General features: G+C 39.7%; 1 protein-coding gene across 1 annotated transcript; it reads left to right on the top strand.

Moving 5' to 3' along the window:
• Positions 1 to 2,285: 2,285 nt before the first annotated feature.
• On the top strand, positions 2,286 to 14,742 carry LOC103206466 (lysozyme-like protein 1). The gene is made up of 5 exons (XM_007951919.2): positions 2,286 to 2,340; positions 2,452 to 2,615; positions 3,368 to 3,526; positions 13,383 to 13,461; positions 14,673 to 14,742. The coding sequence occupies exons 2-5, from the start codon at positions 2,477 to 2,479 to the stop codon at positions 14,740 to 14,742; spliced, it is 447 nt and encodes a 148-aa protein (XP_007950110.1). The 5' UTR covers positions 2,286 to 2,340; positions 2,452 to 2,476.
• Positions 14,743 to 15,080: the final 338 nt, after the last annotated feature.

Raw genomic sequence — 15,080 nt, 5'->3', positions numbered from 1 at the left:
AGATCATCTTTTATCTATCATATTGGCAAAGATTAAAAAGTTTGATAACATGGGGTGCTGGCCAGGGAGTGGGGAAAAGAGCTTCATCTTCCTGATACAAGCCCATGTGGAAGACAATTTGACAATACCTAGCAAAATGGCAAAAACGCCTATTCTTTGACCCAGCAATTCCACTTCTGGGAAATTATCTTACAGATATTCTTGCAAGGGTGCAAAATGGCAAATATACAAGGGTGTTAGTTGTAACACGTTTCAAATATAAGAATGAGATAAATGTTTGTCGATACAAAATGGATTATACATGTTAAGTTAGATCCATACAATTTAATCTTATGTAGACATAAGAGTATGAGCTCTGGAAGCTCAGTGCCTAAGGTATTTGGCTGCTGACCAGAAAAGTGGAGGTTCAAACCCAACAGCTGCTCCACAGAAGGAAGATGGGACAATCTACTTCTGTAAAATTTACTGCCTTGGAAGCCAATTGGTGTCGCTATGAGTAGGAATCCACTTGAGGACAGTGGATTTGTTTTTGTTGTTGTTGTTAGTTATAAACATAGATTTTTTTAATATCTCATCAAATTTTAAAAGTTAGATACAGAAATAGGATAAGAATGAAAATAAAAGGATGTATTGAGTTATTTGTGTATGTGTAATATAGCTCTGAAATGATATAGTCTGATACAGTTGTCTGATATATCATATGGTTGACATTGGAGAGGCAATTGGGGGCTTGATTGATAGGGATAGGAGCAGAAATTTTTACTTTTTATGTTTTCGGAGTTTTGAAAGTTGCCATTAAAAATCAAATCTTACATCTTCATAGTTTTAAAATCTTTCAAATACATTTCAAAGTCTTCAAAAAGAGGATGTGGGTAAGTTTTAAAGTCATTTATTAAAAATATAAAACTAAAATAATTTCTACTTAGATTGCAAGAGCAAAGATTGATTTCAGGGAAAATAAAAAGTTTATTAGCTAAATTTCAACAAAACCTTTGCATAACTGACAGATGGAATTTAAGAAAGAATATAATGATGATTTATGGATAGGCAATAATGAACTTCTTCTACCTAGATCTTCATATCTATCTCAATAAGAAATAATTTTAATATGTGCCATTAAATCCCAAGACAGAAATAAATGAAGTTTGGAACCAGCCCTTTGATTAGTGATTTACAAAGTGCTAAACCAAAGTTTTCAAAAATAATAAATCCCACTTAATCATGTTGGTCTCACTAACAATACTTTATTAATAATAACAGATATTTTATACTATTAATTTATACTATTAATAGTATACTATTTTATACTATTAATATTTATGTTGTTGTTGTTGTTATTATTTGCCGTCGAGTCAGACCCGACTTACAGCGACCCCTCCTTGGGTTTCCGAGGTGGTATCACTAAAGAAGCAGATTGCCCCATCTTCCTTTCGAGGAGTGGCTGGTGGGTTTGAACCACCAGCCTTCTGGTTAGTAGTCCAGTGCCTTAGGCACTATGCTACGAGAGCTCCACATTAATATTTATACTATTAATAAAATCTTTAAATGTTAATTTTACTTCTATTTCATCCTTTTCAAATTTTAATTCTGAGTTTGTTTATAATTTATGTTACATATTTTTACAAAAGTACATGAATATGATTTATAATTTAAAATACACCTACTGGGAGTACCCTGAATGCACATATGGGTAAGTGTTTGACTGTTACTGAAAGTTAATGGTTCAAGGCCACCCAGAGACACCTCAGAAGAAAGACCTGGCAATCTACTTCTGAAAAATCAGCTATTGAAAACCTTTTGAGCTCAGTTCTACCCTGACACATGCAGGGTCGCTCCGAGTCAGAACTGACTGGATGGTAACTGACTTTGGTTTGGATTGGAGATACATGCTTAACTTCTTTTATTGACAGAGATTGTGATAAAGTTTGGACACCCTTGTTTTAGGGAAGGGTTCTTACTTGGATGAGCCCTGGCTGAGTTGAGTAGCAAGGAGGACTGTTGAGGGAGAGGGGGAAAAAATACATAGAAAGGTCCAGAAGATAGTCATCCCCTGCCACAAAACTCAAGAGTGCAGGACTTCATGGCCTTAAGTCCAAGGAAGTAGCATTCTAGAATCTTTAGGGCAGTTGGAAACAAAGAGGTTAAGAATTCTCTTTCTCTGAGGTCCTAAAGAAATATTCTTGGGTGAGGAACGATCAGTTGTGCCTGGAAAGAATCTGAATGGCTTCATGGAAGGGATGAAGAAGCTCAGCTGAGCTACTAATCACTTCCTGAGTAAGTGGAGCAGTGTCTCCTCCTCCGAATCACCTGAGAAATCCATCTCCAGGGAGCAGGCACCAGGTAGGACCTTCTACAACCAAGGCTGCCAGATTTTGAACTTCTTATTGGTGATGGATTTAACCTTATGACAAAATGAGTTTGGCTGACCTGTCTCCTCCCAATCTTTGACAGATTCTGCCTGCAGCAGACCTTGAAGATGAAGGCTATTGGTGTCCTGGCCCTGATAGGCTGTGTGGTCACAGTCATCGAATCCAAAATCTACTCTCGCTGTAAACTAGCAAAAATATTTTCAAGGGCTGGCCTGGACAATTACCGGGGTTTTAGCCTTGGAAATTGTGAGACTTCTTCCTTCTCATTTTCTTTCTGCCTTTAATCTTTCCTCCTAGACAGTGAATGCCCTATCCACACTCCCTTCTACTTGTTCCCAGATTTTTCATTCTTTGCTGGACCAGGTGTGGCTGCTAAGTATTCATCCCTTCTCTTCAACAGCTGTTCTCTGGGCCTCCTCTCCTTCCGCCCTCACACCCATGTCCTTACTCCAGGCTTCCTGCACTAATGACACCAGCAAGGGAAGGTGAAAACAATGTCACTCTTGTCATTGTCAGGGGACCAAAGGGAGGGACCTGTCTGTTAGTCTGGTTTAGACTAACCATGTAATCCCTGCATGATATAAATAATTAACGTGCTCACTGCTGACTGGAAGGTTGCAGGTTCAAGTCCACCCAGAGTGGCCTCAGATGGAAAGAGCTGACAATCTGCTTCTGAAAAATCAGCCATGAAACCCTATGGAGTGCAGTTCTACTCTGACATACATGGGGTCAGCATGAGTCAGAATCAATTCAATGACAACTGGTATTGAAATAACCACTAACTAACTAGTTGTGCAGCTTCAGGTATGCCTCCACACACTTCAGTACCCCAGTCTCCCCCTGCAGCCCCCAGGTACACTATCTTCCCTGACCCATCCTAAGATTTGTTGGGAGGAGACAATTAGATACCATGTAAGAGAGAACTCTTCCTTAAGAGTAGGGTTAAAGAAAACAATGCATTTCTTTTGCAGCCATTTCTGGCATTTCACCTCTTTCAGGGATCTGCATGGCATACTATGAGAGTCACTACAACACCACGGCTCAGACGGTACTGGAAGATGGAAGTATTGACTATGGCATTTTTCAGATAAACAGTTATACATGGTGCAGGACTGAAAAACAACAGCAGAAGAACCACTGTCATGTTGCCTGCTCAGGTACAGGTTTGATCTTCCACAAATAAGGTTCTGAGGAATAAAGGCAGGGAAGCTGAAAATGGAATATCCATCCATTTTCTGCTTTCACTAAAATTAGGAGTTCAGATTTGCACATAGGTCTGTACCAAACCAGTAAGTTATTCAACCATTTCCCAAGGTGACATATGTATGTTGCTTACTTGTCCAAAAATGACTTCTTTCTGGATGGTTTTTATTAAGCCCTCCGTGTCAGCCCGGGCATGTTCAGATGACCTTACTAGCCTTTCATGTAAAGTGACATTTGATACCTTCAGTAAGGATAAAGCTGTTTGCCAACTGTTTTCCATAAGAAAGTCATTCAAAGGATGGAGCTTATTCTTCTTTGTGCAGAAGGAGGCAAACCAGTGTGAAATAGCATAGCATTTCTTGAACAGTAAATATGAATTTAGAATTCACTTCCAAGTCTTCTACTTCAACCATTCAAGAAATATCTGTGTGCACAACACTGAGAATAACAAAATACATCAGACATGAATTCTGCATTACATTGTCTATACTCTATCAGGTAAGATTCCAGACCAAAACAGAGCAGGAAGAAAGGCCTGGTGAACTACTTCAAAAACTCAGTCAACGAAAGCCCTATAGAGCACAATGGTTAGATCCCATAATGCATGGGGTCACCATGAGTCAGGGGCCAACTGGACCACAGTTAACAAAAACAACAATTAAGGAAGATAATATCTTTATAACGAGGCTACAAGTCCATGCATGTGAAGTGTTGAATAAATGACTATAAACAGATGTGAGCTAAGTGCTATGGCTTCAGAAGAAAGACATATTAAGAGAAACAGGGAAAATTTTGTAGACACAAAGGTGTTTGACCTGGGCTTTGGAAAATACACAAGATTTGGATATTCAGAGACAGAGAAGAGTCATTCAAAGTAAAAGGAACAGCAAAAGCAAAGAGATGGACGTGAAAGTTGTGAGCATGTCCAGGGAGTAGCACCAAGTTTTATCTGCCACTAAGGGAATATGAAGAAGAATAGAAAATGTGGCTGGAAAGGTTGATTACTACCTGATTTCAAAGGGCCTTGAAAGCCAGGCTAAGCTTGTCCCTATCTCTGCCTGCAGTAGGATCAGTAAGAGTCAGTTGATTCAGCATGGCTTCAGAAAGATTAATCTGCAAGCAGGGTGTGAGGCAGATTAAACAGGAGATTATTTAAGTACCACTCCTCGGAAGGAACATTGGGCAATCTACTTCCATAGTGATACTGCCTCGGAAACCCAAGGAGAAGTCGCTGTGAGTTGGATCTGACTCAACGGGCAGGAGTGAGTTTGTCTTGGTTTTATTTAACCACCACACCAATTGTTGAGGTAAGAATGTGGTCATGGGTGTGAGGATGGAGAAGAAAGGACTAACGCCAGAGATACTGAAAAGGCAGAGAAGAACATAATTCAGGAAATGATTGTCTTCTTTGCTCTCCCTCTAGAATGTAAGCTCCATGAGGACAGGGAGTTCTGTTCACTGATATATCCTCAATGCCAAGAAGGGTGGCTGGCACATTGTATGTGTTCAATAAGTATTAGTTGAATAAATGAATGACAGGAATGAGCAAACAGGGTGAGGTCAAAGAGTCATAAAATATTTTATCACAAATTCTTTGGCTGAAGGAAATAAATTGTGTTTTCATTTCCCTTTGACACATAATCAGTAGATGAAGACAAGTTCAGCAAATGAATTCTACACTTTTTTAAAAATGCTTAAAATCAAGCACTTCCTGTTATATATATATAAAACCACAATAATTTATTTTTAAAAATCAGTAAATTTGTTTGAATGTATGAATAACTAAATAGCATGTTGATTGATCTAGTGAATCACTCCTGTCCCTCCATTAATTCAAAATACTCACTATCTCCTGAGGCCAAACACTCGATTGTTGAGCAGCCCTTAATTTAGAACAGTCTTTGTTGGGTCGAAATCTGCCTCCTTATAACTTTCTTCCATTAATCCTGCCTTTACTTCTGGATTTACTGAAAACAAATTTGCTCTGTAGTACAAAATGGGTCTACGTGTGTGTGTGTGTGTGTGTGTATGTGTACACATATACAATGTCTCTCTCCTCTAACTGGTCTGAAATCAAATATCTCCAAGTGCTGTGTGAGCTCTGTGAATTGTTCAGCTCCCTCATAGTTGTTCTCCATCTAACTTGGTAGAGTTTTACGCTTTGCGTGCCCATTAGTATTCGGTCAAGGACTCAGTAGACTCCTTATGCAGATTCTGGTACTCTTGCTCTGGGTACCTCCTACACCTCGGGCACTCTGCTCCCCAAATCCCAGCTGCCTTGACCACTGATATATGTCTCCTCCCTGCCTGGGTTCTACCTCCCCTCCCGGGACAGCAGTCTAGAGAGTGCTCTGGGAAGGAGGTCAGAGCAACTGTAGGGCTCCCCTGATTTTTCTCCTGTCTTCCAAGGATTATAATCCTACACTGCTTACTGTTTAAGTATTTGGAAATTATTTTTCCATATATTTTCTCCAGCTTTCTAGTTGTCTATAGCAGGAGCTCTGGTAGCATAGTGCCTAAGGCATTAGACTACTAACCAGAAGGCTGGTGGTTCAAACCCATCAGCCACTCCTCAGAAGGAAGGTTGGGCAATCTACTTCCTTAGTGATGCCGCCTCAGAAACCCAAGGAGGGATCGATGAGTCGGATCCGACTCCAAAGCAGTGAGTGAGTGAGTAAGTGATAGCAGGAGGTCAGTGTTCTTCAGCTAGAAGGCAGTGGTCCACAGCAGGAGGGCAGTGGTCTACAGTGGGGAATTATTGCATTATGGCCACGCCTTGACTTTACATACAGTTTACTAATGGGATATTGTTCAATTTATTTCCACTTAAGGATCTCTGGGGAAAATATATATGTATGAAAATCTTTGATTTTCTAGAAAACAAGAATGTTAGGTGGCTTTTGGTTAGATGTGAAGGAGTGCTTATATATGTTTTCTTAAAACAAAGAGCAAAGGATTTTAGGGACTTTTTCCATACAACAGTTCATACACATTTTGTTTCATGACATTGACAAACAGACTGACTAATGCCATCTCTTTCCATGAGAAGTTAAATTAGAATCCTTGGGTTCTTTGTGGGAGTACAAGGTCAGAGGAAGGGGAGTTAGAGTCACAGCTATTAACCACTTTGAGCATGACCCTAGTTGGAAATACATTTTACTTCATGACCTAGTTTACACACACAAAAAAAAAAAAATGTAGTCAAAACAAAATTTTTACAAGTCAGAACATATCCTCCTTACTCATGAGACTGTTATTTTCTGTTGTTCTATTTTGTATAATTTCAAAATCTGTTATTATTGTGTGCCATCGAGTTGATCCTGACTCGTACCCACCCTATAGGCCAGAGTAGAACTGCCTCATAAGGTTTCCTAGGCAGCAGTTTTTATGGGTCTTTTCTCTCGTGGTGCCACTAGTGGGTTTGAACTGCTGACTTTCTGGTTAGCAGCTGAGTGCTTAACCATGCACCACTATACTAGGGTACCTATTCAACATCTACTTTTAGTGGCACTGAGTCACATTTGACTCAGAGTAATCCTAGAGGACAGAGAACTCCCCCATAGGGTTTCCAAGGCCGTAAATCCTTACGGAAGCAGATTGCCAATCCTTTCTCCTACAGAGCAGCTGGGAGGTTTGAACTGGCCTTTTGGCTAGCAGCTGAACTCTTAACCACTGTGCCACCATGGCTTCTCCAAGACCTGCTAGTGGGTCACAATTTGAAAATCACTGAGTTAAATCATCTTGTGCTAGCTGGCATAACCATGTGATCATGTGCACTGGGATGGTGCCTTGGCAGTAGCATGCCAGGCCAGGGGATGAGGCTGCAGGCTGCCCTGTGTAACAACCTCCTGACTTCCATGTTTCAGAGCCTTCCTTGGACAAGCTCTCCAGACTCAGTATTCTATCATCATCCAGAACTTCTGGGAAGCTCTTCCCTTGCAGTGGCTTTGTCATCTCAGGCGTGGTTTCCAGGCCCCTGCGACTTTAGAGACACCTTTAAAATAGAAAACAGGATGTTGGTTTTATAACCTAATCACTCCTCAGCGACTGGCCTCCCTCAGCCTGAGGTCTGAAAGCCTTTAATTGTGGAGAAATATCTTTCTGTCCCAAGTATTCAGAAATCTAGAAACAAGTTGGCACCAGGGTATGTTTACAAAGTATGTGACTTTCTATATATACATTATACATTTCTGAAGCTATACAGCCTCCTCACTCCCACACAAAATTATATTCCTAAAACTCCTGCCTACCTGTGCCAAATAATCTAGATAGTATTTTATATATATATATATATATATATATATATATATATATATATGCATATGTATCATTGTCATTGAGTCAATTCCAACTCATAATGACCCCCGTTGGGTTTCTGAGACTATAATGTTTACGGAAGTAGATAGCCCCATCTTCCTTCTACAGAATGGCTGGTAGGTTTGAACTGCTGACCTGTTCAACTGCTGCTGAACTGTTATCAGCCAAATGCCTTGTCCATTGCACTACCAGGGAAAGACCTTCATGAGATGAATTGACACAGTGGTTGCAACAATGGGCTCAAGTATAGCAAGGATTGTGAGGATGGTGCATGACCAGGCAGTGTTTCATTCCTTTGTGCATAGATAGGGTCACTATGAGTCAGAGCTGACTCAACAGCACCTAACAACAACAATATACATATATACATACATACATACAAACATACATATACATATATATATCAAAATTCCTGACACAATAGCAAATTTATTTTCCTCAAATAGCACAGACTATGTTAAAAATAAAAGACGTTTCAGAAAAAGGAAGTAATTACTGACTCATCTCTGCAGTCTGGTACACTCTGCTCTTACCATCCTGATATCTGAGTTGACATTTGTCATTTCAGAGAGAGGAAGGAGATATAAATTGTTAGCATGTGTATGTTTTAGTTGGGAGACCAAAGGATACTGGGAGAGAAAGAGATGATAAAGACAGAGAGAAAATTAGAGATACAGATAGAGAGACAGAGAGATAGAAGGAGGCTTGGAAGTAGGACTAACTTAACTGAAAATAAGTTAATTTTTTTGTAGGTTGTTGCTGATTTCTGTCTTTGGATGTGGGAAAATAAACTATTCATTTGAATAATGGTCAACATAACCCTTTACTTATTCATGTTTGGGCAGAATTTTCTATTTAAAGGAAATTGGGCAGAAACAATCATTGGCATGGATCTTTTTAACAACAAAAAAAGTTATCTTAACCCATTTCTGCCCCTCTGCTGCCCCTCTGTGGCTATTTCATTGTGTTTTACATATCAGTGCTGCATCAGATTATTTACCAGCCCTCAACTTCCTTAACATATGTTGTTATTGTCATATGTTATATGTTGTCAAGTTGGCTCCAACTCATAGTGACCCTATTTATAACAGAATAAAACACAGAATAAAAACAAAAACAACAAGAAAACATCCTCACAATACTTGCTGTATTTGAGCTATTGTTGCAGCCGCTGTGTCAGTCCATCTTGTTAAAGATCTTCCCGTTCTTCACTGACCCTCTACTTTACCAAGCATGATATCCTTCTCTGGGGATAGGCCCTTCTGACAACATGACCAAAGTAGGCCATTCAATAGGACACATAGTGGGTTCTAAAGGTCAACATTTTGGTTCACAGCTGAGCACTTAACCACTGTGCCACCAGGACTCCATCAATTCCAGAATACTAGAATAATATCTGCTTCTTCACCTTCCTCCTCTGTGTCTCTCTCATCCCTTGAGACCGCACTTAAGCCATTTCTCCAAGAAAACATGCTCTGATCCAAACACAGTACCATAGTATCTCAACACTTATAAACCATGTACATAGACAAAATAAAGTGTTTGTAAGTAATTTGCATATATGTCAGATACCAATTACTTAAGTCTGGATAGCTTCATAGATAGTTGAAAAATTAATAAAGTATTTATTTATAGTTTTGTTATCAACTTCATTAGCATATAGTGTGTTCCATAGGAAGAATCTTGGCTGAAGTGGCTTCTGCTGGAAGGAAGCATCAGACAGTAATAAAAGTTAAGCTCTAGGTTTGAATACAGGCTTAGGAAATTGCTAGGTGCATGAGTTTATAGGGATAATAATGGTACTTGTCATCATTGTTCTGAGGACTACCTAAGATAATGCACAAACATTTAATATGTGCCTTCCAGCCACTCCTCAGAAGGAAGGTTGAGCAATCTACTTCCGTAGTGATTTTGCCTCGGAAACCCAAGGAGGGGGTCGCTATGAGTCGGCTCCGACTCGACCACACATAACAACAACAACATGACATAGAGTAGACTATTGCTATGGAGTCAATTTCAACTCATAGTGACCATATAGAACAGAGTAGAACTAACTTTTAGGGTTTGTAAGGCTATAATCTTTATAGAAGGAGGCTGCCATCTCTTTCTCCCGTGGAGTGGCTGGTGGGTTCCAATCTCTGAGCTTTCAACTAGCAGCAAAGCACTGAACCACTGTTCCACTACCTACTCTAATGATAAAAATAATGCATTTCTTCTTGGGGGACATCAAGGTCAAATAGCATAACATAATCCACAAAGACAATGGTCTACATCCTACTTTGGTGAGTAGCAACAGGTAGCTTAAAAGCTTGTGAGGGGCCATCTAAGTTTCAGCTACTGGTTTCTTCCCATTTGGAGCAATGAAGAGTAAAGAAAATCAAAGATGCATGGAAACAATTAATCCAAAGGTCTAATGGACCATCTGAACCTCAGCCTCCATGATCCTGAGACCAGAATAACTAGATGGTGCCACTACTGACCACTGAAAGGGATCACAATAGGAGGTCCTGGATAAGAGTTGGAGAAAAATATGGAACAAAACTCAAAATCATAAAACAAGACCAAGCTTTCTGGTCTGATAGAGACTATGGCCCTTAACAAAACCAAATGTGCTGCCATGAACTCAATTCCAATTAATTGTGACCCTACAGTGACCCTATAGGACAGAGTAGAACTGCCCCATGGAGTTTCCAAGGCTGTAATCTTTATGGAAACAGACTACCTCATCTTTCTCTGAAGAGCAGCTGGTAGGTTTGATTGCCTTGACCACTGTCCCAACAGAGCTCCTTCTATGGCCCTTAGTCACCCTTTAAGCCTAGTACTGAACTCACCCCACCCCCACCCATGGCTCAATTTTCAGCCTAGCAATAAACAGGCCAATAAGGTGAGCCATAACACCAGGGAGGTATGCACTCTTTAGAAGAATCAATCAAACAAGATCAAAAGGGAAGTATTTGCCCAGGGATAAAGCTCAGAAGGCAGGAAGGGATAGGAAAGGACGAATGGAAATGGGAAACACAGGGAGGAAGTGAGAAAAGTTCTTTTACATTGTGGGGATTGCAATCAATGCCACGAAACAAAATGTATAAATTGTTGAATGGAAAACCAATTTGTTTGATAAACTTTCACGCAAATCACAATAAAAAGTTTTAAAAACTGCATTTCTATTTTAGAAAAATCCATTAAAAAAAATACAATGAAGAAATAAAAATCATTGGTGATCCCAAAATTAAAAGATAATAAACCTATTGGCTTTATGATCTTTTTTTTTTCTTATTTTTCCCTAGACCAGAGCTATTCAAAGAACTTTCTGCAATGATGGAACCATTTTAGATCTATGTTGTCCAGTTTGAGAGTTACTAGCCAGAAGTGACTATTAAACATTTGAAATGTAGCTAGAACAACTGAGGAACCAAAGCTTTAGTCATCAGTTTAAATTTAAATGGTCACATGTGGCCATTAGCTGTTTTATTGGACAATGTATCTCTGGACAGCATAGTGCCTAAGGCACTTGACTGCTAACCAGAAGGCTGGTGGTTCAAATCCACCAGCCACTCCTCGGAAGGAAGATGAGGCAATCTACTTCCGTAGTGACACTGCCTCGGAAACGCAAGGAGGGGTCGCTATGAGTCGGGTCCGACTCAGCGGCACATAACAACAACAACAACAGAGCAACTAATGGGGCAACTAACTCGGAAGGAAGACGGGGCAATCTACTTCCGTAGTGATACTGCCTCGGAAACCCAAGGAGGGGTCACTATGAGTCAGGGTCAACTCGACGGCACATAACAACAACAACAACATTACATTGGGAATATTTTTCTATATTATTATATATCCTATGAAAATGTGACTTAAATGATCCTTATTTCATTATACGGATGTATTATTATGAATTTGAACATGTCTTACTTGTTGCTGTTGTTGTTGCTGCTGTTATGTGCCATCAAACCAGTTCCTCCTCATAGTGACCCTATGTACAACAAAACAAAACACTGGCCAGTCCTGCACCATCCTCACAATCTTTGCTATGTTTGAGCTCATTTTTGCAGCCACTGTGTAAGTCCATCTCCTTGAGGGTCCACCTCTTTTTCACTGATCCTCTACTTTACCAAGCATGGCAAAGTCCCTTCTCCAGGGACTGGTCCCTCCTGATAACATAACCAAAGTATAACATATAAAGTCTTCATCCTTGCTTCTTAGGAGCATTCTGGCTATACCTCTTCCAAGACAGATTTGTTCGTTCTTGTGACAGTCCATGGTATATTCAAAATTCTTCACCAACACCGTAATTCAAATGCATCAATTCTTCAGTCTTCCTTATTCATTGTCCAACTCTCACATGCATATGAGGCTATTGAAAATACTATTGCTTGGGTCAGGCACATCTTAGTCTTCAAAGTCATTTCTTTGCTCTTGAACATGTTGCATGGGTAAAACTGATGGGCAGTATTGACTCCAGGGCTCCTGGCAGGGTTGACTGAGTCTGTGCTGGTCATGCATCCCAGGTGGATGTCTCCATCTGCCCAACCCTGCTTCCTCTCCATTTCTTTCACAGGTATTACTCCCTAATAAATATCTTGCTTCCCACATTCATTTCAGCAACTGCTTCTGGAGAAGCCAATCTACAACAGAAGTGATACTAGTCTTTTATATTTATTTGCCTTTTTTATGTGATGATTGTGTTAAAGATTTTGAGGCTACTTAGGTTTTCTCTCTGCTACTAACCTAAAGATTGGAGGTTAAATCCACCCAGTGGTGTCATGGAAGAAAGGTCTGGTGATCTGCTTCCATTAAGACTATAGTCAGGAAAATTCTATGGGGTACAGTTTTACTCTGTAGCACCTGGGGCTGAAATGAGTCAGAACTGACTTGATGACAATGGGTTTGGTTTTAGTTTTGGTTTCCAGTCTAGTAGGAAAAAACGCGGATGTCTTAATAAATTTTCAATCCAAAGATTTCTTGAGTCTGAAGTAATAGAAATAGTCATAAAGACAAAGACTGATGATGTATATGACATAAAATTTTAAAATGTCTGCATGTGAAAAAGACCTTGTATAAAGCTTTTAAAAAGATGAACTGGAAATACATTTTTAAAAATTACTATACACAAAAATTTAATATGCATGTATGCAGAGATCTTACTTGTCAAATTACCCCAAGTAGAGAAAACATTGTACTACTATCTTGTGGTTCATGTGTATTTCTTTAGGATATAAGACCAATAATGAAAACACTCATATTGTCTTCTCTAAACACATTTCCAAAAACCCCTCAGGATTGGGCGATTCCCTGAAACTTCACTGACATCCAAAATGTGGAGTGGATGGTCTTGAAACATAAAACTTCTTTGATTTTTGAAAAAGCTCAACAAAAATAAGAATTTGGCTCTGTGTTCAAAAAAAAAATAGTGGGAAGGCGAAGAAAACCTGATTTGGAGTCCTCCTCAAACAATAAAGTCTCAGTTCACCCTATGTCTTCTCTCTTTTATAGCCTTGATCACTGATGACCTCACGGATGCAATTATCTGTGCCAAGAAAATTGTGAAAGAAACAGAAGGAATGAACTATTGGTAAGAATCTTTTCTTGGGAGACTTTGGCTGACATGGGCCAATAGACACGCTGTTGTCTATTCATCACGGCTACAAGAGATGTTGGCAAACTCACCTCCATGGAGGATCCAAAGATTTTGTTTGTTTGTTTTTGTTTTTTAATAATATTTCATTGTATTTTTGGTGAAGGTTTACACAGAAGTTTAGGTTCCCATTCAACAATTTCTATGCTGGTTGTTCAGTGACATTGGTTACATTTGTCACAATGTGTGAACATGCTCATTATTTCCATTCTGGTTGTTAAATTAGAGGGTCCAAAGATTTTAATGTGCCTTTGTCTGTTCTGCATCAGTCTTTGGATGGACAGTGAGCATAAGAGAAGAGACTAGAGCAGGGAGAAGAGCTGATAGTAAGTCATGATGATTTGCACTTGCTTTTCATGATTAAGGTGTTGCAAACAATGGAGAAAGAGGTACTTACCAATGTGAATTCTGGTAGCGTAGTGCCTAAGGCACTTGACTGCTAACCAGAAGGCTGGCGGTTCAAACCCACCAGCCACTCTTCAGAAGGAAGGTTGGACAATCCACTTCCATAGTGATACTGCCTTGGAAACCCAAGGAGGGGTCGCTATGAGTTGGGGCCGACTCGACGGCACATAACAACAACAACAACAACAACAACTAATGTGAATTGGAAAGTATTAATGAAGTCAATAGATCGGAGGGAAAAAAAATAACTTGTGAGTTTGCACTAAATTTGGATAAGACTTTGGAGGGCTACAACAATATTTTGTAGGAAAGAAAACAAGTATAAGCGAGTGAAAATGGCCATGTCTGTTGGATAATAACATAGCAGAAAATGTCACTAGGATTTGCATGGGACATTGTGTAGGGTTATCACCCTCATCTCAGCTGTGTTTCTAGTGAAATTGCTAATTGGCCTACCCCTTGTACAGCCCAGATTTTCAAAGATAAGGGTGTTTAACCAAATGGCTCTACCTTACAACAGTTGTTTACTTGTTACTGAGGCTAATCATGATTTGGAGAAAACAAGGAAGAAAAAAATGTCTGAACAAAGCAAAAGGATACAGGCCTTGGGTTTCAGAAGCAAATAGAAGTGAACCCTGAGCACTGCTGGCTATTTTAGTTAATTATCTGCTTTTCGAACCTGAGCATATTTGGATTGTCATGGGTGCTTCTTTCTGCTCTTCCTGCTCCCGTCTCCTCCTTAGGCAAGGCTGGAAGAAATACTGTGAGGGCAGAGACCTCAGCGAGTGGAAAAAGGGATGTGACGTTTCATAAGCTGGAACTGGCAAGGACACTTTGCAACGGCTCCTAGGATCTGTAATGAATGTCAAAATGCTCCTGTCATCTTGTCCTTACCCCCTACCCCCAAATAATCTTTCTCAAAGTTAGAGAGGCAAAACTAAGCTACATTTGTAAGGAAATAAATATGTCCATTTAAATGTCTTCATTTTACCCTGACTCAGGTTCAGTGATGTCATCATAGCACTGTGTTGACTTGGAAAGTCACCTCCACTATAGCTGTGGAGGAAAACCCTGAGAACTGATATTGGTCTTCACTATAAGTAGTCCTGGCTCTTATGGCCCTGAAATGGCTGGTCATTTACAATTAAGAT

Source organism: Orycteropus afer, unplaced genomic scaffold, assembly GCF_000298275.1.
Source record: "Orycteropus afer afer isolate SDZICR_OR568_19922 unplaced genomic scaffold, OryAfe1.0 scaffold00319, whole genome shotgun sequence".
In the NCBI taxonomy this organism is placed as follows: Eukaryota; Metazoa; Chordata; class Mammalia; order Tubulidentata; family Orycteropodidae; genus Orycteropus; species Orycteropus afer.
The sequence above is the reverse complement of the archived record's forward strand: the minus strand, read 5'-3'. Positions and strand labels throughout refer to the sequence as shown.